The sequence below is a fragment of the Solea senegalensis genome, linkage group LG14 (genome assembly GCF_019176455.1).
Source record: "Solea senegalensis isolate Sse05_10M linkage group LG14, IFAPA_SoseM_1, whole genome shotgun sequence".
NCBI classification, from domain to species: Eukaryota; Metazoa; Chordata; class Actinopteri; order Pleuronectiformes; family Soleidae; genus Solea; species Solea senegalensis.
This window is the reverse complement of record NC_058034.1, coordinates 9,450,635-9,476,301: the sequence shown is the minus strand read 5'-3', so window position 1 is coordinate 9,476,301 and position 25,667 is coordinate 9,450,635. Positions and strand designations below refer to the sequence as shown.

At 40.7% G+C, this 25,667-nt stretch overlaps 1 protein-coding gene across 1 annotated transcript in view; it reads right to left on the bottom strand.

The window, feature by feature from the left end:
- The window catches only part of negr1 (neuronal growth regulator 1), a 132,636-nt gene that overhangs the window by 25,008 nt on the left and 81,961 nt on the right, over window positions 1–25,667 (bottom strand). The window contains exons 4-6 of the mRNA XM_044044474.1: window positions 23,181–23,312; window positions 13,207–13,327; window positions 10,960–11,108 (exon numbers count right to left, since the gene is read on the bottom strand). Of these exons, the coding sequence (XP_043900409.1) occupies window positions 10,960–11,108; window positions 13,207–13,327; window positions 23,181–23,312 (402 nt within the window). The remainder of the gene's footprint in view (window positions 1–10,959; window positions 11,109–13,206; window positions 13,328–23,180; window positions 23,313–25,667) is intronic.

Genomic DNA, 25,667 nt, shown 5'->3' with positions numbered 1-25,667 from the left:
TCCTTTTTACAATGGTTGTACTGGTTCTGTCTCGCCATAACTGTGTAAATCAAGGGTGTCCAACGTATGGCCCGTGGGCCGGAACCAGCCCACTCGTCGGTCCAATCCGGCCTCCAGGATGAATTTGTTAAATATTACATTTTTCAGTTACAGACTCCTATAAATGGTTAACTTCGGCATGAATGAAATTGCACTTTTTTTTCTCAAGACATTTAAGGCTGTTCATAATGTGTTTTGTAAAAAGATACTAATGTAATTATCACCTAATGTAAAATAAAGGTAAAGGTTTTGAGTGCTTGTTGCTATTTTGCTATTATTTGACTGGTCCTGCACACTTCAAAGATCAAATTGTGCAGTATGTGGCCGCTGAACTAAAATGAGTTTGACACCCCTGTTAAAGATTGGAATCAGCTATTTTAGGAGATTTTCTTGTGAAAAGCACATCTAATGACATAGCCAACGCTGTTGTGTGTCAGGTCAGGTCAGGTCGCTCTGACTGACTGTATCTCAAAGAATTGGAACTATATGGACGATGTCAGACTTGGACATTTACTTAAACTGGAGAGAAGAAGGAGAGAAAATGTCTGGGGAGCTGATGTGTTAAACCAGTAAAGTCTTGTGTGCTTGTCCGTGCACAGAGAGTCATGGCTGAGATATCCTACTAAGTGGAGCAGTCAACTTTGTCATGGTCTCCGTCACGTTGACGTGTAGCTTCACTTCTAGAGCGAAACACAGTAGAAAAGAAAACGACAGTGCAGGGACCAATACCGTACCTCAGCCATTCCTTATGTGTCATTTCAATGCAGAAATGTACAGTATGGCTTGATTTTTTTCTGGGATGACACAAGGATGTCCAGTGTTTTTGTCTTTGAAACACCAGAATATATAAGCGGTGAGTGATCTTATATCGGACATTCAAGTTGGATCCATTTAACCTGCACAACACTTTGAACCATTAGGCTTTTTTTTTTTATTACAGCAGTACTGCAAAATAAAGCACAATGACTGATGTTGCTATTAACTCTGTGTAATTTGATTTTTGTGATTTGTCTAGGATCAATGGAATGAAACATGCACTGCAGGTATTGTGGGTGAACAATTGCTCTATTTCAGAGTTCCTAAACTGCTTAGCTTACAGACTAGAATTCCACTCCTTATTTAGGGGGGACATCTTCCCAAACAAATTAACAAGGGAAATAAAATGTAGATAATAATTTAAAATGTACGATTAAACACGGTGAAACAGTGCTTGGAACAAAGGGTCATTTACAGGGATCTTAAACAATTCCCTGTGCAAAGCCACTTATGGGCACCCTCAAAAAATTAACTTACAAAACAAGTTGGAACAAAAGAACAACAGTGGGTCGCTGAGTGAGTTTATCTACATGATTGAAACCACCAGTGTTCCTTTGGACCATGAAATTGTCATTTGTTCTGCAAGCATTACATCAAATCAGAGTTCAGAGCCTTGCCAGGACTGCTCGCTGCAGCTAAGCTTATTTTAACGTGTTATCTGACGGTATCTCCGTGAATAATTATGTTTGCCTGTGGAGAATGTCGGCGAGCACGTGGCAATTTGGCGCTACACTTTCGTAAAAAAATGGATAGTGTCAAGCTACAGAACGGGATGAAAAATCCCCCAAACTCTTACTAGATTCACCAAGCAATGCAAAATCCTCACATGTGATTATGTTTTGCAGTGTAAGTGCACGCGCACTGGAGCATGTTAGAATATTTTCATTTGAGTGACTGTTGTGTGGCATTTGCACCAGTGAACGATTTTTAGAGTGTGCACAAAAATAATGTAACCAGCATGGGAGATTACATTCAGTGACTTGCTTAAAACCATTAAAGAGGAGGGGAGAACGACCAACCAAGCAGAGGGGATTACTCTGGGCTGGAATGTGGAAGGGGGAAACAAGGGCAACACTGACAGTGAGGCACTGACAACAGCACTAGCAGGGGATCGGGTTAAACTGGGTGGCAGAGTGCCAAGTCATTGTTCTAGAAAGAGGAAAGAACAGAGAAAGGAGAGATGGATATAGGACACTGGAAGGATAAGACACTGGAAGAAAGACAGGAGCAGAAAGGAAGTAATAAAAGTACAGAAGAGCAGCACAGATTCCATCTTGCAAACAACAAACCAAGGGTCTTTGCCACCAACAGCATCCTGCCTTTGATGTACACTGCATTTAGCTAGCACTGAGGAGCAGACGAGTGGTAGAGTCGGCGGTGAGAAAGCCAGAAAGAGAGGAAGAAGCCATTAGCATTATGAAAAGCATCAGACCCAGAGGCATATGAAACAGCCACTTTGATGACTACTACTCTTTGCTCCATGAGGAGGTGGTGGTGGTGGTGGTGGTGGTGGTGGGGGCTTAATGAAAGGAGGGGAGAGGGGGAGAGGGGGGCTGGGTGTTGCAATGATTACAGGCCTGCAAGAAGTACATGTAGCCAGGCTGTAGAAGCCCAAAAATAAGCAAATAAAAGAAATACAGGACATACGATAAAGCTGTACACCCAGAAGTCATTCCAGCCAGCCAATTGAAATAAATCGAGATGAAGGAGAGGACTTGGCTCAGGTTAGTGTGAGGCAGCGGACCTCTTGGCTGATTTGGTGTACAGCATGGTGACATATACTGACCTGGGCTTGAGACAGCACTAGTGGTGGTGGGTTCAATAATCGCTACAGGGGACGAGAGGGGGAGAGGGAGGGGGAGGGAAAGAGGACATTCATGTATTATTAACAGAATGGAGACGTAAATGAAAGAAAAAAGAAAAAAATGCATGCAAGGACCGAAGGACAGGGGATGAGACAAATCCTCTCCATGCATTAAGGACTGGAGTTTTTGTGACAAGATGCAACCTCCACATGCTCGTCAGTGATATTTTTGTTTTTATATCACACAAGCTGCTTCGGATTTGCATGGGTTACTTCTAAGAAACCTGGGGAGTGGTGTTGGTCAAAAGCACCAAGTGGGGTTTTGTGATCAGACAAAAACCTCCATTGTTCTTCTGGTGTGCTCAACGACTGGTTATGTCTTCCCCTAAAAGATTCCAATACCAAAACATGCTCACTTAGCTCCTATAGTTTTATCTGGACCTGCGGGCTTTGTTCTTTAAACTCCACTTTAGTTTTATTTTAAGTGCCCACAGAACACAAACATTTTCCACAGCGTGTCCATCATTTCGACTGACAAAAAAAAAGAGAATGTGTCGTTTGGAGATGAAAAAGTGTGAAAGATTCAAACATTAAGAGCTATGTGTTTCCATCAAGAGGGACAGCAAACAAACAAAGATGTGAAAAGCAAATATGCTTTTTGGTTGCTAACGACAACCGCTAATTAACTGATCCCAGGGAGGACCGGGAAATAACACGAACATGACTTCATGTTGATCTTAAGGAATCTTTGGATGAACGATTGCAAATTTCATTCATGTCTATCTTACAAAACTTACAGTTGAACACACACTATTGTGCAGCATACATTTATCAATACTAGTTTGGTATAAAAAAATATCCCTGTAGTGTACACATAATAACACATTTGAGCCGAAGTTTGTGATAAATAAATAACGAGCCCAACTTTCAGTTTGGTAAACAACCCGCTTAAGTCAAGATAAGCTGTCGCCAGCTTTGTGCACTGACTCACTTGGATGCTGGATCTGTGTGACGTGTCAAACCAAAGCTGTTCTTTACCACTAGAGCTCAGCTCAAAGTGACACAGTGGTTTGATTCCTGTTTTTTTTTTTTTTTCTTGGCACACCAACAGTGCAACTCCAAAGATGATAATGGTAGGTAATAATAGTAAATAAAACTTTTTATACTTCCCATAATCGTATAAACCACCTTCCTCCACAGAGGGCAGGTGGAGCCTTTTTTTCCCCCCCCTCAAAAAGCAAAACTCAAAATGGACATTATAAAAGATTCACACCATCAAGACCAACGCTTTCAATCTGTGATCACTGTGTCACTGCTGTGATGTGTGAACTGTGCGATGACTGTGTTGCCGGTGAATATTTACTGTCATTTCATCTGTCAGGCAAACTATGTAGGAATCATGAGTGATATACAATGTACGGACGTGCTTTTTCACTGCTATATTGATGGTCAAATTTATCTTTTGTTCCACAAAGTTTTCCACTTTGACTACTCATGATTTTCTTTTTTTTTTAATCTCTTTCTTCGAACAGGCAGCTGGGTGTAATCTGATTAATATTTGAGCATGAATTCACCAGCGAATCATTTCATGAGCTCCTCGACACTTCTCCGTTACTGTGGAACATATCTTTTGACATGCAATATCTTCCTCATAGCTCCAAACTGACTTGGACTCTTTCTCATTCAGTGGAGCAATGCATCGATTCACATTCTATACGTGACAGTTGACCCCTTGCACAGCCTGCTCACTTGTGAGATAAAACACATTTGTTTTCACGGCTATTTCATTTGATTGAATGCGTTTCCTCTTGGCTCTCTGTTGGCAGGATATTGTATGAAACAACTCAGCCCTGATCAGAGTTTAGCTCCCTACGATCTCTACATTAATAATAAAGTTGCACACGTTAATATCAAATTAAAGAAGGTTTATGGACTCCGGTCATCTTCAGTATGTGGACTTGTTTTTCACAAACATAAGGTGGGTTTGGAGTTATATTTCACAGCAGTTAAGACATTTTGTCACATTTAAAATGCATTTATGTAAGTAGTTGAATATTTTACTAGCATATGATCAAACAGATAAAAAGACGGTATCTTTTGCTGTAGCCTAGTAAAACAAATCTCAGTGAAAGAGTAAGGAGAAAGTACGAAACTTTCCGACTGAGGTGTCCAGTATCATCTCCACTGCTGCTTTTGATGGAGTTAGAAACTTGCTTTCATGCAACGACACACTGTTTGTGTGAAATGTTCAAACAGTATAACTCAAGATGGCTCCAGCTCTGCTTGCACATGAGCTTCCACTCATGTGTTCTTAAGTGTGATGTGTGTCAGTGTGAAGCAATGCCCACAGGAGGGAGTACGGCAGTGAGGAGGAATGCATTAAATGACTGAATTTGTTTGCATGTGCTAGTCACAGTGTGTGTCATATATGTGGCCTTTGGAGACTGCGCTAATTTAAAACCCGAGCTAATCATTTATTCATCTCGTGTCATTTTTTAATGCTGCCTGCCCAGAGAATGCATCATCCTGTTGGCAACTGCTGGGCTCAGTCATCCAGGGACAAACGTCCCTCGCAGTTCATCTGGACTCCTATGGGAGTCGGTGAGGGTGGGTTGGGTGTGGGTGGGTATAACAGTCCATTGCCTGCTGGGCTGCAGGATGAACACTCTGCCACAGCACAAAACATTCCCTCATTGCAGTGCGACTGGAAAATGTTAATGGCCCTTCTGATTGCCTAAATATGGAAATGTGGCAGTCAAATGATATGTAAATGGCGCAAACACTATAAGGGTGCTTTTGGGTATAATAAAGGACGCCGCAACTTCCCTATGTTCAATTCATTCAGCGTATTTTGATAGGTGAGTATTTGAAAATGAAAAGACCGAAAAACTATGACATAAACGATCCATTTTGTTCATCTTAACAATTTCATCACTGCAACAACAGTTCGCTATCACCAGGACCCAAACTGTTTTATGACCCACGCAGGCAAATAAACTGAAGAGGTTCGACACGAGTATGACTGCCTGAATGTGCATGAAGTCAACATCATTTCCCCGCATTTAAGCCGTTATCACACATCCACAATCGAGGTTGCACCTCCATCTGTCATCTGTGCTCCCTGAGTCAGGTACAATCACGTGGCGTGGAAACAAACATCCTCAACAACGGTGACCGATGAGGACACGTGTCGAAATGACACCTGCAAATGCAATGATTGATAAGCGCGACAGACGAAACGCGACGTTCATTAACCGACGAGCCAGCGGTGTATCTTTTGTCTGGGGGGGGAGGAAGGGCAGTGATAGAAAGAGAGAAACTCTTTTTCTTTCTCGGCCATCAGTCTCCTCTGATTACCACTGAGGGGGGGATGAGAGGAGAGGAGAAGGGAGGAAATGAAGGCACAAGTATAGGTGAAGGAAATCTTCTTCAGGGCTAAGCCGAGGTGGGCTGGGGGATAAGAGCTTGACCAATTAAGCTGGAGAACTCCTCAGAAAATTGGAGTGAACAGCCTCAGTCTTTTTGTGGTAGTTCACGTCCATCTAGCACATGAAATTGGAAGTAGAAATAGGGATTGCCAGTTTGGTGATTGTTATACTGCAGCTGAAACCATATGTTGTGTGTGTATTTGTATTTTAGGAACATTTTCTGGCATAAACACTGACCTTGCTGGGACCAGGATTATCATGGGGGCCAAGAAGAACCTAATTTCTGAGGATCTGGTCAAGTTTAGGGCTAACATTTGAATTGTGGTTAGGTTGAGGCTAGGTTTAGGTATTACCTGGTCATGTTAAGATGAGGGAGAATGCTTTGTTTAGGCTGTCCAAATGAGGCCAGTGCATTGACTGAAGAAGAAGAGCTGCACGTGTATGTACAAAACAGATACAACAATACAAGTGACAATATTACTTCACCACATTAATATCTGTGGCTTTCATGCTTTTGGGATAAGGTAGTAACACATTTTGTTCCCCTCAAACTGATGTCTGAATGGTCAAATTTGAAAATAACTTGCTCATGCAGCCTACCACCGTCTAATTTGTCCCACAGTTTCCTAATAAGCCATTATTTTTGTCCCTGTGTGTTTTACACATTTTGCCTGGCTTGCGTTTTACCATCCGTCTCTCTCACTCTCTGGGTGAACTGGGTGAAATCCTGTCGTTAAAGCTTTAAGTGTCCTTGCAGGTAGACAGACACGGTCGGCGCATGTTATCAAGAAAGACATGCAGAGTGGGATCTGCTGACCACAAACATGAGAGCGTCTCTCCCTTCCACAGCTACGACCACAGTATTGTCTAACAATCTTGAAATATGACACTCATGTGGTAACACATTATTGGCACACATTGGCCTTGTCTCGGCAGTACCACTTATTTAAAATATGTCACCAAAACAAAGCTCTTCCTGTGATGCAGAGCGATCTACAACCAAACCTGCGTTTGAACGGTGGCAACAACTAAAAGCCCAGAAAGGGCTGCAAAGTGATGCCATGGTGGCGCTGTTTCTACTGGACAGGTAAGTTAGCTTTATGTCTTTGCGATCTTTTTAGAGTGTTGTCATTTGAAGTATCCAAAATAGTTAGCGTCAACAAAGATAGATAACACTTAAAGTTGCTCTAACTGATATGTCATTAATTGCGATTCTGTTGAGTGAAAAGTGAAAGACCAATACAATAAAAATAACTGAATCACAGCATGGGCCCCACATGTGAAAGTAATTTTTTTGAAGTTGTTTTCAGCTGAATACAAATATTCCATCTGCAAACACATACACACGCTTAAAAAAACCCACTTTATTACATAAGTCATTATACCTTTTGTGACTTAACAATTCTTTAGACGCCTAGACATTTATGACAAGAGCATTCCCATTTCAGAAGTGATTCATTCACTGATGAAACTGGGTCTTGTGCTAGTCAATAAACGGTCGAGTATAAAAGCGCTTGTGCACACAGAGCACACAGAGCACTCCAACAATGGCGACAAAGAGGCTTTACACTTTCTTTCTGCTGGAGAGAAACCAGTTTGTTTTACCACAGCTTTTGACACACAGCTTACAGTGGTACTTATCTGAAAGAGAAAACAATCACTGACTAATGGTTAAACAGAACAAAACACCACGTGTTTGTCGAACCCCACAGGCAGATCTAGTGTCCCTACCACGATATTACACACTACACTGTATGTGTCATACAGTGGGGATACAGCCAAGCAACTAATGAAGCAGACATTTATTATGGTTAGTTATTGGTTGGAGCTATGCACTGACACCAGGTAATACCAGGAAGTATACCAGGGCCTTATGATTAAGAATTTATGCAGCTCAAGGACTACAACTTTTCACCTTCAGATTCCAAAAAACTGTACATTTCAATAGGGATGACATTTGCCTGACCTTTTCAAGCCACGTGCATGTAATTAACCTCTTACTACAATGACAACAGCTATAGAAACTACTGCACATACATTCACATACTAACCATCCTCATCTTTTAACACTTACAATTCACCGCCATATGCCATGCTCGATCAAACATGCATGTACCATTCCCCTTTCCCCATCTTGTTTATCAATAGCTATTGACTAATTCTAAAACAGCAATCTAAAGTCACCCGTGGTGATATCCAACCTCTGGGTACGGCTATTTGCATCAGCATACCCGTTAGAATGCACTGGAATGATTGCTTGCCATTTCTCATCAAGAGCAACAGCAGAATTGCCCTCTCTGCCATTAGCGGAGATCACAAAAAAGAGAGAAAGAGTGAACAGAATGATACAAAGAAAGGTTTTCATCGTTCATTTATCACCACCAAGGCTGGAAACGGCGAGGATGAAAGAGTGAGAGAGCAAGAAAGTGAGATTAGAGAATCCGATAAACAAAGCCATGACAGGGCAGCGAGATGGGGAGAAGAGAGAGTGAGAGAAGAGGAGATAAGCTGGAGGTGGCAGTACAGGAAGCTGCCTCCTCTGTCTGTTCTGAGGGGTTCTTTGCCGCTCTGCCTTTGAGGCCTCGCTTGTGTCACATTAAGATCATCCATTTGAGGACCCCAGACAAGCTTTTGAAGTTCTTTGTGCATACACAAACAGGTGAGTGGAGTTTTTTCCTTTGACAATTGCCAACTACACGGAAATATCTTCTCGTATTCTGTGGCCTGCTAGGGACAATGTTATCATCAGAGCGTGCAGTGCAAACTGGTGAATAATTTAATTCACCTGTTCATATTTCATCACCGAATACATTAAAGCGGAATTGTCAACCATACTCTAAAACGTTGAGGGAAAAGTGCTTTCCCTGCTCCCTGTTGTCATTGCTTTTGTGTGCGCTTGGCAAGTGAAGCAGCGGACAAAATGATGAAAATGTGTAAGAATACAGTGTAGGATTATCAAAGTCCTACCAAGAAGTGCAACACGAGGCGCTGCATAAGAAGTGGAGTTCTTGTCAACAAGGTTGTGAATGTACACAAATATGTCAAGACATAAAAACTTATTTGCGGAATGAAAGCAGTTTAAAGCCTCTTTTTTGAGGGAGTGAGCTTTGACATGAAAACAGCCCGCATTGACTACAGACTCATCAAACAAGTGTAATATCGGTTTAAAGTGAAGAATTTATATTTGATAGAAAAATAAAATGATGTGACCCTGATTTTGCAAAGGGATGAAAAAGCCTTGTACTCCCACTCACTAATTCAGCAGTTGATAGACCTTGGTAGGTAAGCACAACAATGGGAATATGCCTAAGGGAATCTTCATGGTCTTTTGAACACCCTTCACATAATAGGCCTATATCATAGTTTAATGATGAATAAAGAACTTCAGCCAGCTATTGGGATTAGCAATTAGCCTTGTAATAGACCAATGACTCATCCTGACCTGTGCATATTGTGCCTTTTTACCAGTGTGTTTAAGCTTCAGTCATTTATTTCAGCCTGTTATCGACAATAAACTCAGCCCACTGTCCATCATATCATAAAAATAGACCATGACAGCGTATCATTTGTATTCAAGGCTTCTTTAAGACAAACTCTCTTTCTTTCAACCACTCAAACTTTACCACTGGAAAAAACCATGACGTCTTCTAGGGCATTTGTGTGCTATCTTTGAAAGACATACATCGTGTTTTGCTATTGGTTGAGCGTTCAAATGCATGTGTTCACCGGCACAGCCCAGTGTTTCCCCTGCATCCATTCAGCAGATGCACACAGCTGTTGCTAGATCACTGATAGAATTTCCCAAGATCATTAATATCAACGTGCAACTAATGATTATCACGACTTGCTCACTGTGTGAGTGCGGCAACCGCCATCAAATCCTCCCCAGTACATCGACTCATTCTAAGTCCTAACATGAGAGGAGGACGGCTCCTTCTGGGAATAACACAGTGCCTAACAAGCAGGTAGGAGACGATGGAGAAGTGAATGAGGGCAGAGAAGACAGTTCACAGTCATCACGTTATTAAGCTCAGCATCCAAACTATCCTGAGTGATTTTTTTTTTTCTACAATGAAATACAACAGGATGCCACTGTTTCTTACACAAATATCTTGCACGTTAAATGGAAAAGTATATCTGCAAAAGCACAGTTCATGAGCATCTTTCGAAGTAGTGAATATTTCAAAATGTCTCTGTTATGTTGTGGGTGATTATTGTTTTAATTAAACAACATCTTTTTCCCTGTAGCCATCAAAGGACAAACAGTAAAGCTAATTAATTAATGTATATGCTTTTCTTTTTATATATTTATCTGTTCAGTATTTTGAAAGTGAACACAAAAGTAATGATAAATGCAGATATATAGTTTCCCCAAACCATATTAAACAAGACTGCACTGTCAAAGTTGCAGCTGCAGCTTGGCGTCTGATTATCTGCCTGCTCGGAAACTTAGACTTGATTTCAAAACTATGAAACTATGAAAATCTGAATGAAACTGCAACATAACTGACCTGTGTTGGTGTCTCTTTAATTACCATGCTCTTACCTCAAAGAAACATTTGTTCTCAAGAGTGTTTTTTTTTTTCCCTCTACTACACATGCACCTTTAAAGGCAGATGTTCAACACACCCACCCACAGGCATACAGACTTTGCAACCGTATTAGACAACAATTCTTTAAAACAAAAGAAAAAGATAACTAGGAAACATTAAACAACTTCCACAGACTGATTGGCTTTAATCATGTTCTAAAAAGATTGCTGCAGCAAAATTGAACACTTCTGAGAGCAAAAACTCCCACTGATTCCTGAGGCACTCAGATCGGACTTATCACAACTCCAGTTAGTCACAAGCAGATAAAATGGCAACTTACGGATGAGAGTCAGACTGGCATTAGCAGTCCCTAGCTTGTTGGAGGCGACGCATGTGTAGTTCCCGTAACGATCCTCTGTCATGTTGGTCACTGTGAGGACTGATCTGGAGCTGAGGCTCTTGATGTCGATGCCTTGACCCTTGATAATCCTAAAAAAAGAGAATAGAATCAATGCACATGAAGCTTGTATCCATTTCACAGAGAAACAATACGGTACACATGTCTGTCATCCATTATTGGATCTACACATTTTCCAGTGCTTCACTGCCTCCTTCAACAGATCTATTTAACGTTTGGGTGTGTGCGCCATCTGACATGAAGAGTCAATGTGAAGGACTGAGAGGAGAGAGAGAGAGATGAGCCGGGGGTGAACCAGCTGGGTGCCACTTGACATGATGTTCATTGTTTTGTTGCGAGGGGATTACAATCACTCTTATTCCAGTTGTGAAACTGATAAATGTCTGATTGTTTACATTGGCAGTCATGATGATCTTCAACAGCGCAGAGAGATTAAAATTCCCTCTGTAATGGCATACGCTGTGCATCCTGAATGTGGGATTATTCTCTTTATAAACAGAACAAACCCAGGGGAGCAGATTTGTTTATGTCTCTTGGCCTTACTATGCGGGTCATGATCTTTAATTTGGCTCTGATAGCACCGAGTTTCACTCAGAGTTGAGATATTATGCATAACCTAATGTCCAGCAAATATACACAAACAAATCTGTTGCTCTGTTTGCTCTCCGACCAAAAGGACTTAATAAATGTTAGATAAACACACACTCGTTATCTTGGCAGATATCTTGCAAAATCATATACTCTGGTTATTGCAAGTATTTCCCTATGGAAGCTCGGGTAATAAGAGCATTAGCAGTGTCTTAAACAGACTTTTGTCTTAATCAGGTTAAAATTAGAATATTGCTGCACATGCAAACAAAGTCACAGTTACATTACATATGAGATATCACTGTCACACTAAGGGCTGGGTGTCAAACTGCGTCATTTATGAAAAAAATACAGTACAGTAGCGCCGCCAAGACTAGGATAATGCTTGTAACTATCACGCTTGTTTATTAAGTTATAAGTTATGGCATTGTGCATGGTGATATAGGGTATGTAGACAGTTAACTAAAAAGGTTGAAATGCATGATTAACAAGCAACGGATCTACTTGAGCCTACATATAGCTTGTGAAAATGTGCTTTTCCATAGGTTTGGTTGACATTAGAGATGAGTTATCTATTTTTTCTCTCCTCACATTAGCCTCTGCCGACCATGATGAGAAGAGGACGTCAAATGACAACCACTGTTTGCACTGGCAGACAAGGGGAAATGGCAGTCACACATTTTAACATTAAAGGTTTATGTTGCAAATGTTGCAAATGCAAATGAGATAAAACTAAAGGGCGGAAACAGATGGCGTAAGTCAAACCACAATATGGGTAAGATTTCAATTTTATGAAATAGTCATGAGTAGTGGTTAGCACTCTTTCCTTTGCAGCGAGAAGACCTGGGTTTTGACAGTCCAAAAACATGCAGATTTGTAGATTAGGCATATTAGATATTCTAAATTGACTGTAGGTGTGAGAGTGGATGGTCGTTTGTTTCTATGTGACCCTGTGATGGACTGGTGACCTGTCCAGAGTGTACCTCGACTGTCACCATATGTCAGCTGGGATTGGCACCAGCGCCCGCTGTGACTCTCGTGTGGAGGATAAAGCGGTAGAATATAGAAGGATGGATGGAAAACTGATTTGATACATTTTCACGTGTTCTGTGCTTGTCCTATCCATGATGAGGAGAAGGTAAAGAAATCGCCTTCAAGCCATAAAAAAAGTCATTGAATTAAGTAAAGAAGACTCATGACAACTTGCCTCCTTGGCAATTTGAATTAATTGAAACCACCCCATAATTACAATTAGCACAGTGTGAGTTGATTGAAATTGTGCTCACCAGGAGTGAGTAAATGGTGGGTAATGGGGGTAATTTGGTTTTTAAATTCAAGAACTGACACTTGAATCGAGACTGATTGATGCATGTGCCGAGAATGATTTAAGCCAGTTGCAGGCAAAGATTTTATTTAGAACGGGCCGAGGCACACATGAAATAGTTCTGTGAGTTTTGATGGATCACATAGAAAACTGCATTGTACTATACACTGTACCTTTTATATACAAATACAAAATGCTAGTTATAAAATGTGTACAGTAAAAACAGCCACGTATCACTTACAAACACCTGGGCTCACCTTTTCTCACCCTTGTACCACTCAAACGTTGGAAAAGGCACAGCAGCCGCCTCACACCTTAGCAGAGCTGTGCGTCCCAGTCCAACTTCATTGGTTTTTACTTCATGGATAGTTGGAGCAACTAGGGGAAAAAAAAGGAAACAGGTTTAAGTGAGAGTCAGACACAAACACTGGGAATTGAACCTGAAAATGACAAGATCCAACTTTGTGGTCAGTGAACACATTACACAATATAAACCCAACATTCAACCATCTACAGAGGTGGAGCTGGGGAGGAGAGGGGGCAGCAGCCATTCCCATTGTTGAGAAAAAGAAAAGAAGTGCACTGCATGGTGATAAATGGCTTAGTGAAAAATCAAAGACTCAATAGCAGAGGGAGGTTCTGTGAATGAAGAATGGGGCATCCTTTCATGTCCTGTAATGCACTGTAAATGTCTTAGCGAATGTCCTCAAAGAAGCTTTACATATGGACGGATTCTAAAGCATCCAAGTCCTTTTGTACTTCAAATATTTACCCTGCACATAGTAACACAGCTTTGAAAGAAACAAAATTAATTAAAAGAATTTATATGGACTTAGAACAATGGACAAAACCTATTTTGCCTTTCTGTTCCCGTCACAAAGCGACCATTAAAACACTGGTTACATTTGGAATTATTGGCTAGTGTTTCACCAGCAGTCATTCAGTGCTGCTGCTAAAATATCGCACGATCATTTCAAATCAACATGTTACTAATGATTATCACTCACAACTTGCACACAACACCCACCATCAAGTCGCGCCGGTTCCTCTCCACATTCTAAGGAAGACGGAACGTTAACAGAGCTGCTTTAGGGAACAGCACAGTGCGTAACAAATGAGCAACTGCTCCACACTCTCCCTCCTGCTGCATGTGAATGCAGTGAGTGACAGCAGAGCAGAGAACATAGTTCACATTAAGTAGTTTGTACGACAGTTTAACAGTAAATGTAGAGCACATGAGCTGAAATTTGTCTTTTACTAATCACTGCAGACCCTCAAGAAACAAAGTAAAGGAGGTTTGCTTAGCTAACATTAAAATCTAAAGTTAACAGGCATGTTTTCACATGATTTTCAATCACTTGACAGCAGTTGCTTTTAGCTGCTACGGAAAGTTTGCTATACAATATCAGGAAATCACATTATTTAGCTGCTGGTCAGTACTACCTGTGTGTCCAGTTTAAATTCAGCTTAGCCCCTTAAACTGGAGAAAGTAGACCAGTGACCATAGAGGAGCTGGTTCTGATGAACCGAAAATCATTTTCAACAGTGTAGCCACTTTAGAATTTTAATATTCAATGAATGTGTGAATTGGCTCCAGTGACCCGCGACCTTCATGTGGAGGATACAGTTTTAGACAATGGATGGATGGATGGATGGATAAATGCTGTGAGTAATATTCTCTGATGTGGCCTTTAATTTTCTAATATTTACTCGTACAGATATATATATATAGTCAATATATGTAAGTTAAGAGAGAAATTGAACATTAATAATCCTAATAACCTTAAATTAAATAGCAGACAATGAGCCTTTCAGTCTCTCAGACCTCTAACCTGTATCCCCCGCGTAATAGCTTGGCTAAGGGCCTACATACAGCTGCTCTTGGAGATGTTGCTAAGGATGACCTCAGTACAGCAGCTGAAGCTGCCACAGCAAACGGAACTCCCAAGGTATTAACTGCCATCAAACTCTCTTACTGTCTGGATGGCCTATGCTAGGTCTGACAACATGTTTAATTAAAGGAAATATCTGCACTACTCTAGGGACACGGGTGCCGCGAAACATCTGAGTCCCATTTCAATGAAGAGAAAGCAGCATGGGCCCCCTGTGTGAACAGTCTCTTTCTGTGAGAGAGTGCATAGACAGATGAGGTGGGATGTAACAGATCTTTGTGTGATGGAAAAAAGAAAGGGTGAGCATTACATGCACATGTGACATCTGGCCATGTAGGAGAAGCAAAGTAAGGTGACGGCGTGCTCTGTGATGATGGATAAACCTTTCCGACAAACCTTCCTCTGCATCCTCATGAGCACATTGACACGACTAGTGTATGTTGATTTTCTGTCCCTGCGTACGTGTGCCAATTATATAGTTATTTCCCCCTTTTTTTCTGTGGCCAGGCTGAACAAAGTGAATGACTTGAAACACTGAACCAAGCAAGGGAGATATGGCAAAGTTTCTCCAGTAGATGTTTCAGTGTATATGCAATTGGACGCCACACTGCAGGGTATTATTATTCCTTAACTGGCTGTGTTTGCTCCGTCTGAGTACATGCGTGGTGAAAACCTGTGGGTGTGTGTTTATGAAATATCCAAAGAAAACTTCTCGGATTAGATCTGTGTCCATTTAAATCACAGCCAGCCTTAATGTCACCATCCCATCCAATAAAAAAAAAAAAAAGCTTATAGAGCAGTAACATGGCTTTATCAGATTTTACTTACAGAAGACCTTTAACAACGTGCAACAAAACCTATAAGAGGATTGCAAAATCACACGATTAAAGACACAATGAAAAAGGAAGGGGGAAAAAAACAGATCTCTGTATCATAGAAATATAAGTAAACAATAACAAGAGACAAAATCGATGCATAATGCTGACCGACGTAGGCTTAGTGAATCCTCATAATCCTTCACTGGTGTCACTGTGCAGCACCAGTGATTTTCTGAAGCCCCTGAATGCACCAGGGGTGACCCGACTGTCGCCCTGTATCCACTTACTTGGATAGTGGACATGGTGGCCGAGCCAGGTATGTCAATACTTGAAGTTCTTATTTTGTTCTCACTTGTAAAGGAGATTTTAATCTCAATGTGACTTTCAAGAAAAAAGAAAAAGAGAGTAACTTCAAAAAGTTACAAGGCTCCACCATATCCACCAACATAGGTCTGAGCTACTTGTTGAAGCCTGAGATGAAGGTTGAATTAGAAAAACATGAACAAAACAAAAATGGAGCTGGTGTTGTTTTTGAAAACACAAAACCACTGTAAAATTGCTTGTAAAACATTTTTTGGGAGAGGGAACATTTTGATGACTTCCATTGTATTTATTACCAACTGCATCTATTTGCCAAATAAACACTAAGCCTTCTTTCAAAGATAGAACATGGATGCCTGCCCTATATCAAACGTTGGTTTAGGTATTGGCAAGCAGTATTAGATTTGATATATCGTTTGAATGGCTATCCCTTGTGGTACTGTAATAAAAGGGAAGACAAAACGAACGACCCCTCTTTTATAATGAGTCATTGTAGGTCCAAGCATATCATCATCTATCTTATCCAATGCAGCTCTCACATACAAGTTCACCAGGCAAAAGTTCTGCAAAGGTGAACTAATTAAAAGTAGTTTTTTTTCTTTTTTCCAGTCACTCAGGTGTTGCAAAACCAAGAAAAAAACAGCCCCCTTAGATTTGCGTGTGGTTCAATGTGCTAAAATGTTAGATGCATATCAATAATACAAAGTCTCTCTAATTCAGAACTTGGCACTCGGATCTCTTAAGACAGATCACAGCCATAAAATCCAGTCCAATCCTATTTTCCCAATTCAAACACACTGACGTGTCCTAAATCATCATATATTGTGCAAGGCACCACCGGGATTGGTAGAATAATGCAAAGCAGTGCACTAAACATCATGAAAGCTCAATAATCCAGGTAATTTAGTGCCTGGAGAATGCACTAGTGGTGCTGTTAATCATGCCTGGAGTCATGGTGACTCCACCAGATGGAGGTGAGTGGTTGGGTCCAGGAATAGCACAGATGAGGCTAAAAAATGGGCAGTTGAGGGTCAACCACATGACTGACTTCAATCACATCTGCATCATGTGGTGTTTGGCTTTGAAAGTGCATGAATACAAGCATGTTAATGGCTTCTGTATGACCTGGACTTTCTTTATTTACCTCAGTGAACGTGGCTTTACTTAGCTGCTTGCCTTAAGCAATCCTAATGTGGTTATTAAGCATTAATTGGTGTGCTTCAAGATGGAATATGATTTTTACTAGCTACAAACTATTGTTTGCCAAGAGAACCCAGAGTACACAGGATTTTTAATTAAAAGATCAATTAATAACCATACCTCTTCAGCCAGATTTGAAAATGAGTTTTCATTGCAATTAAGAAATGGACTCATCAGTGCATGACTTAGCAGCTTACACACAGAGACATTGTTCCCCACCGCCATCTGTGGACTTCGTTGTCCTGTTTTTTTGTCAGTCAGGAATGGTTCTGCTGCCAAGATTTATTAATTCATTAAGATTTCTATTCAGAACAGCTGTGGAACATTGTGCTCCATCTTTCCATACAATGCAGAGCATATAAATAATCAGCTTAGCGTGCAGGGTTATGTTGGTCTACAGCAACAGGGATTCAAGCTATTGCTTCTGTTTAATACTAAGCAGTTCAAGGAAGACTGAATCCTACCTATATTACCACATGCACAATACAAGCTTGCAGTGTGTTCTGCTGAGGTCAAGTCAACGACCAAAATATGTAGGATTGAATGCACGGCACAGTAAGACAGCAACTATGGAAACCTATACAAAGTTCATTTCCGCAACGATACGAATGCATTTCGGTCGGACACTTAAATAAATGCAGATGAACAAAGACCTTCGACATCAACCTGTTCTGAAGTCGTCCTTGCAAGCAAGTTTATTCTGCGGAAGATCACAATTTTGCTTGCTTATCTATGCCCCGCATTCAGAGAGGAATCCAAACTGCAATCAAGATGAGAGCTTTGGAGAGATGTAGAGAGAGAGATTTACATCCTAACAGCGTGAGGGTACTGGTTTTAGAAGTACTTAAGACTGGATCAGAATCCAATTGCAGGAAGCCTTCTCTTTTAAAGTGGAAGCCAAACAATTTCAATGGCTACGGCAAACTGTCCCTCACAAATGCTCTGCTGAGACTTAAAAGTCTGATGTTAACTAACCCTAAACTATTTGGCTATTCTTGTTAGGACGATAACCAATTAATGCCTAACCACTTTTAACACTCAAGAAGACCTTCAAAATAAATTGTGAGGAAAAGTCAAAAATGTCCTCACAACCACACACAAACACTCAAAACATGGGCACACACACTATATGCAGGACACGCATTTAACCCGTGAATGCTGTGAATACATGCCGCAGTGTTTAATTATGTAAACAAAAGTTAATACTTTGGAAACATGCCCACACTCCAGTAATAGTTGTTTATATTCATGTCATCACTTGACATTGTAATTTTGGGTGGTCATGAAGTGTCTCCTGGCCACAAGTAAACAAGCGTTGCCTCATATTTATGATTACGAAAACCCCGCACAACTGTGTCAAGGAAGTCAGAGGAGCATGTTGTGGGTGTATCTACCAGGGCAGGGTCTGCATTCCAAATAAAAGGCAAGGCGATGTAAAGAATTAGCAGTATTTTGGTACGTTCCTGCATCTCAATAGTACTCAGAAACACATCAATATGGCTCTAATTGCTTATTCTGCTTCTAATGTCCACACTCATAATTAATTGAAAATGATCACAGCGTTGTTAGCCAATTACTGTAAGCAGGAAAGAAAGCAAGGCGGTCTTGTTATTGTGAACACAGCCGTGGTGAGTATGTGAGCAGAATTCACAGCTGTAGGGTACTGGAGGAGGAAGGAGGCGTACAAATGACTGGGAGAGTCGGAAGCACAAAGGGCACAGCTTTCCCCTGCAAAGCATGTGAAAAAAAAACATGTGACGTTAAAGAGCGAGAGACAGCGGAACCTGTTCAACCCACATAGGAGGGGATGGAAAAAAAAAGAACTATGTGTCCAGTGACTGCAGGGCTTTAAGGAGAGGTTTGGGGGAGACAGCGTATTTTGCTCAAACTTTCCAAGAAAGGTGACACTAACATCACCAGTAACTTTACGTCAAAAGATTTTGCATCAAATAAAAAAAAGGGACAGGTGGAGATACCGCCGAAGAAACCAAAAAAAAGAAGAAATAGAAGAATAACAGCAGGACATTCTTTCTCCACATCAATTATTCAAGAGTTTTTGCTGCTAACTTGGCATCAACTGATTTGACACATTCTGAAAATGGGCCTGTGGCAGCTTTACGTGGAGGGAGAGAGATGGTCGGGAACATCTGTTGTGGTATCAACGAGACATTTCGGTGTCCTTTCCTTAAATGTGAGTGTAATTGTGTGAAAACCATCAAGTCTCACCTTACAACTCTGTTGTGTCATTAATTCCATGAGGAGTTTGCGCTGACTGCAGTCGCCGGAGGGTGTGAGGTTTCTAAACTGCAATGCAATTGATTTCTTAGCTTGAAAAGCTTCCTTCTTATTGTTCCTATGGATATAGCATATATGTATGTATTTAGTATGGCACACATTGATTTGACGAGGTTGCTTCATTAACTGATCAATCACTGCCTTTTTATCTCAGGCGTTGGTTTTTCACTGAGGTTTATTTCTCGCTCTTCCCTCCGACTCAGTCACCTCGATGTGATATTTATGCCTTTGAGTCTCAGTGTGAAGTGAGGATTTCAGCCAATAGCTGCACCCACCTGCAGTGAAGATGAATATGTAAATCTGAAAAATGGGTCAGAGATCAAATTTCATCAGGTAAAAAAATCACTCCTCAAATATCCTTCCACTAAGCAGGGATTTTGAGGCAATCTGACTCTCACACGACCTTCTACGCGCCATTATTGAGGTCTGGCTGATAAAAGTATCACCGTTCATTCATCAGTGGCTGTACAAAGACAAGAGGCACTTGGCAATAATTTGCTTAATGTTGTCTGATTACAGCAGTCTCAGAAACATTCAGGCAGAGGTTAAATGTACTGGACTTAACTCTTGGAAAAAAGTGTATGACTACAGTGCCTCCTAATATAATTTAAAACCAAATGGCAGGCTTAGTGTTATGGAGGGTCTAATGTTATTAAACCTCCAAATATGCAAGAGCTTAATTTTGTTTTCATTACTCTGGTTTGCTTATTTTAATTAGTGCCCTTAATCTGCAATTATCCCAGAGGTCAACTATATTCTTAGCGTATAAAGGAATTGTTTTGAATGCAGCGAGAATCTGTTTGAACACACAATTAATTAGACTGTTAACCCATGAAATGTCAGTGTCACTCACTCTTGCACTCCCTCATTAGAACGATAGAAGATAAATATTGTCTCGCAGTTATGACTGATTGTTGTTTGTGACTCCATTTAACTGAACTGCTTTCAACCAAAAAGGACACTCTGACAGAGTCAACGCAGAACCATGACCACAAAGATTTCATAACTGCACAATATGTTATCATGGAATGTGCAAAGTACATTCTGTGACCCAAGTTAAACAACATATGAGCATGTATCTATACACTTAAAGGAATACTTTACCAATTTCATTTAGCTTTGTATTACTAGAATAGGGGTAGCATTTTTGATAAATTGTGCTTTCCAACCTCAGTTTCCCCTGAATCGCGAAATATCTTCATTCTTTTTTTTGTTACGTGCCCAACAGTGACACTTGGTCCTGTTAGCGAAGTTGTTAGCAAATATGGCGGACACTGTTTACATTCTGGGAATGAGGTCCCGTCCCTTATACGACCAGTGCCACTTGGTCCGAGCCTTGAAACATCCCGTGTGTGTAAACAGTGACCGCCATCTTTGCTAACAGTTACGCTAGCAGGACCAAGTGTCACTGGTGGGCACGTAACAAAGAAAAGAAGGAACATGGTTCTCAACTCAGGGGAAACTGAGGTTGAGAAGCACAATTTAAAACTACCACTATTCTATTAATACAAAGCTAAATGCAAACTGGTGAAGTATTCCTTTAAATGCATTAGTAATGTGGTCTGAGGGGATAAGGTGCAATCGCTTCTCTTTTTCTTTCACGGATTGAAGCGTTTGGTTGGAGAGGAGGCAGCAAAGAGCCACCACCAGCTGGCTCAGGCTCTGCCTGCTGTGGCCATATCAGCCGCTCCAGTGGACAACTGTAAGTCATTCATTCAGCCCCGCCCATCTTTGTAAATAAACGTGTCCGTGATCACCACACAGGACGAGGGAGGAGGTTACTTTCATGAAGAAATACAAGCATTTTTGCAAATGTATTTGGGAGCTAAAACAATGGCTTTCTTTCTTCTTTTTTTTTGCTGCTGTTTGAAGGTGTCAACAAAGAATGTGTGTTGTTTTGCTGCTGTAATGTCTGCGACTGCTTTTTGTTTATCCAAGACTTATGGTCACGCAGCGGTTTGAATGCTTAACAGCCACAATAAAACACAGGACCTTTCATGTATTAGGCGCTTGTGAAGCAAGAAAAGTCAGACTCTGTGAAGTTAGCTCGATTAGGACGTCAAAGATGATGAAATATCGATAACTAAAGGGGGAGAGCACAAAGATAAACACTTTGCACAGAGACGGGCTGTCCCATCATCGAGGCTACAATTAACACTGCAGGCAGATTTAGAATACAGATTTGACACAGTCTGAGAGAATGGAGTATGTTTTATGTGTTCTGGAGCTATACCCATCAACAGTGTCTGATTATAGCACACATAATCATTTAAAGATCATCATTTAAAAAAAAACAAAACGCTATACAGATTCTGATAGTTCTTCCACAGCTTGTGTTTATAAAAACATATTAGAACATATTGATCATTTATGAAATGATGTGGCACTGATTCTCTGTTTCATTTTGTTCCTAAAATAATTTGTTTTTTGAAAATCATGGTTTTCTTTCAACTGTCAATCAATTTACATCTAATTTAACAGTTGGCGTCTCAGTCTTTTTTTCAATCACAAAAAAAGAGACACAAGAAGATAGATAGATGTTTAACTTTTAGAAACTATGGCCTGTGATCTGTTAGTATTGCTGGATGCAACACAGAACGTCTGTTTTACAACCTATATAATTATCTACTTATGTTAAGATACCGTGTAAAATATTCTGCTAGACATAAATCATTGTATAGTTGTGAGAAACCAATGAAAACAAATCATGACATGAATCTCCAAAACAAGGTATCTGGATAATGCTTTAGTGTAACACTGAGAAGTAACCAAGAGTGACTAACCGGTCAATGACAGGTAGAGCACTGTAGCTGTGGAAGCTTCAGATTAGTCTGTGCAGGCGGCAAATACTGCTTTAACACTTGACCAGCTTTAGCATGCTCCCTCTCGCTCTGCACTGCTTTGGTGTTAAAGCTATGTGACTCTGATGGCAGAGGAAAGTCTTCCTAATCAATGCAGTGTAGATATTAAACCCACACAGTCCTGCTGTCTTGCTTATGAAGTTGGCATGTGATTGTGATATTATGTTATGAAAATGTCCTTGGTTCTGTCACAGCCAGCTGTCAAAATTCTCTATCCTTGAACCTACATGTCTCAGTAGAGGTATAAATAACCGGGTTCTAAATCTTCATTCATGCTCAGCTCATTAGAACCGGGAGTCTCATAGAAATAATGGCCACGAGACCAACGGAACCCGCCACAGTGAGGAAACAAATACTTGGACACCCTGATGTGCTTTGTCAAAAGTAAGAATCCCCTCGATTAAAAGTGGAGTAAAGGAACACTTAGGTAAGGGGGAATGGCACTAAGTTTCCTGCACATGTGGTGATTTCCATGTGACCACGACAGCTAAAGCACAGTATCATTCATTAAATGCCCAGGCTCCTCATTATAGTCTCCTCACACATTTGAAAGACTCATTACCTGCATAATGGAATTGTGCTAAGAACAGACAGACCTTTCCTCCGTGTGAATTAATCACCCACACGGACAGAAAAGCGGGAATTCTCCCATTAAATATTTACAAATGTCCACATCCTGGCGTTGTACCTTCTTCAAACTTCTAAAAGGTACACTTTGGTGAGGTGCACAGTCAGGGACACGGCAGCGGTGTCACTGTAGACGGGCAAGGTGTCTCTCATGTGTCTGCAAGGCCGTAGTGGGGGAAAGGAACTTGCAAGAGGAAGAAGAAAGAGATATACTTACAGTTGACTGTGACTTTTACTGTTTTGGTGTCAGGAGAGGCGATGTCATTTAAAGCGCTGCATTCATAGTCTCCAGCCTGGTCCCTTGTGATGCTGGTGATGTTAAGATATTCGCCACTGTCATACTTCTTGGCTGGAAATAGAAAAATGGAGACAGAGTACTCACAGTGTGTCTGCAAAGGATACAAACTCAGCACACAGACACAATAATATGAATGTGCCTAAAACTGGAGGATGCGATGCAAATTCGGTGGTATACTGACCCCCTGATTACCTTCCGTGTAAACTAAAATAGCAGCGGATTAGCAGTGCATCGGACCATTCAGATTGATTTTATGGCAGTAAATGAAATAATGGTGTTTTTTTTCCCAGTCATCCACTCATCACAAAGTTGCAGCTACCCCCTGGAAGACGGACAAATTTGAGGGCTCAATGCACATGTCAGTGCTTTACCCTTAAATAACGGTGCCAAATCCAGAAGCGGGAATAGCACCATGATTGGCATATCGGCAGGGGCACAGTGCACCTAAATAGTTGGCGGGAGCAGAAGCCGACACAAACATGTCCACTCCAATGCACAGAAACGAAATAAATAAATAAAACACGGGTAACAGATCCAGAATTCAAGCCCTGCTGTGCAAATATATGTATTTTATGAACTTAAGTAGTATAGTTTAGACGGAATGACGGCATATTTAAATCGGTGTAAATCAGCAGTGTTTATATATCACACATGTACAGTGCTTAACACATTTATTAGACCACCTGTCATATTATCCAAATCTTTCAAAAACCTGTGTAAAACTTGTAAATTTGTAAAACGTTATTAGTTATTTATTTGGCAAATAACAAACTGAATTCACCTTTCTTTTTTATAACCAAATTTGAGACGGCTCACTGGGGTTCTTCTCTGAGAGGTCAGACATTAATCAAGCAAAAACACTCATTTTTCGGTTCAGATATGGAAGTAAATAACTATAATTTGACATTTTAATTGAGAAATAATGATGTGCTTTAGTATTTTGCTGTTTATTTAGGTTACCTGTAGCTTTGGGTGGTGGTCGAATAAATACATGTTTTGCGGACAACCTGTATGTGAGAAATATGTTGAACAATGGTGAACTGAATATGCCTGAAAATGTTCTAAAGTGCATTTACAGCATTACGTTAAGAACAACAACAAAAACGGTAACCGCTGCATGCCACATGCAATAAACCAATAAGAGTGTCATGTCACATTCCATTTAAATGACAGGGGTCGATACACCTTGACAGATTGCTATTAAATTGGCATATTTGGCAGATGGTGAGGGAAAATGCCTCAGAGTGTTGCGTGTTTTTCATCCACCTGCATAGAGAAATCTTACCACATTGAAAGTGAACCCTTGCAATAACAGGAAAATGCTGTCATTCGCTTCAGATTAGGTTTTTGTTTGTTTAAAAGAGCAGCCACTTTATATTATACTGCCTGAGGATACCAAGGATGTACCGGACCTCACGCCATTTTAACACCACCATGTCTGTGGCCACTCGAATGGATTTGTAATGTAAATAGCATGGACACAGGACGGGGACATGACCACTGCATCAGTCTGAAACTAGCAAACGTGCATCGCTGGGCGCCACCTCACATCGAGTGTGAAACACAATCTGTGGTATAAGACTTTTACTCGCTCTTAGAGTACACAATCTTGTGCTTTGAAAATAAAAAAAAGGAATAATCAACATTGAAAATAATCAATTGGAATCCATTTTTCCAACTAAACTAACGACATGACGTTTGATTATGTGAAGCTCAAAGTCCAGTGCTTTGTAATTACTTATTGGGCAATAATATTCACCCGACATAATGATTTACTTGTGCAAAAAAATGGTTATATTATCCCAGCAGGAAGTACAGTTTATGTAGACAAGCGCAAATTTCCACCTGACCAGAATTGATTTCCAACCCAGTGGTTCTCAACAGGGAATCTATTTATAAATGACTTTTCATGACAGTCATGGTGTTTTTGGAGAGAAGATGTATGGATGGATATGGAGGATAAGGTAACAGAGAGATGAAGTGGGCAAAAGTCAACATACTGTGGAGAAAGCCATGGAGGCCCAATGCTAACTCTCTCCTAACTATCTCCTACAAGAGCAAGAGTCAAGACAGCTTCAGCAATGGAACACTGCCTTTTGTGCTGCCAATCTCCTCTGAAAGTGAACTGAATTGTCACATCGTGTCACCGTCTAATTCTTTTTATCTGCTAACTACGATGTCAAAACGCTTAAAACTCAAGGCATTGTCGATAATGAGCTCTCTGCTCTCGTCTTTTCCCACTGTTGTTGTGGCAACAATGGAGTCCAAGATTCTTGGCAAAGATTCAGCATTGGTGGTTACACAGATAACAGCATAGGAGAGAACATGTTTTTTTTTTTTTTGTGTTTTTTTTAAAAATGATCCATAAACAAACACTGGATGTTTTCCAAAAGCAGGCCCATTAAT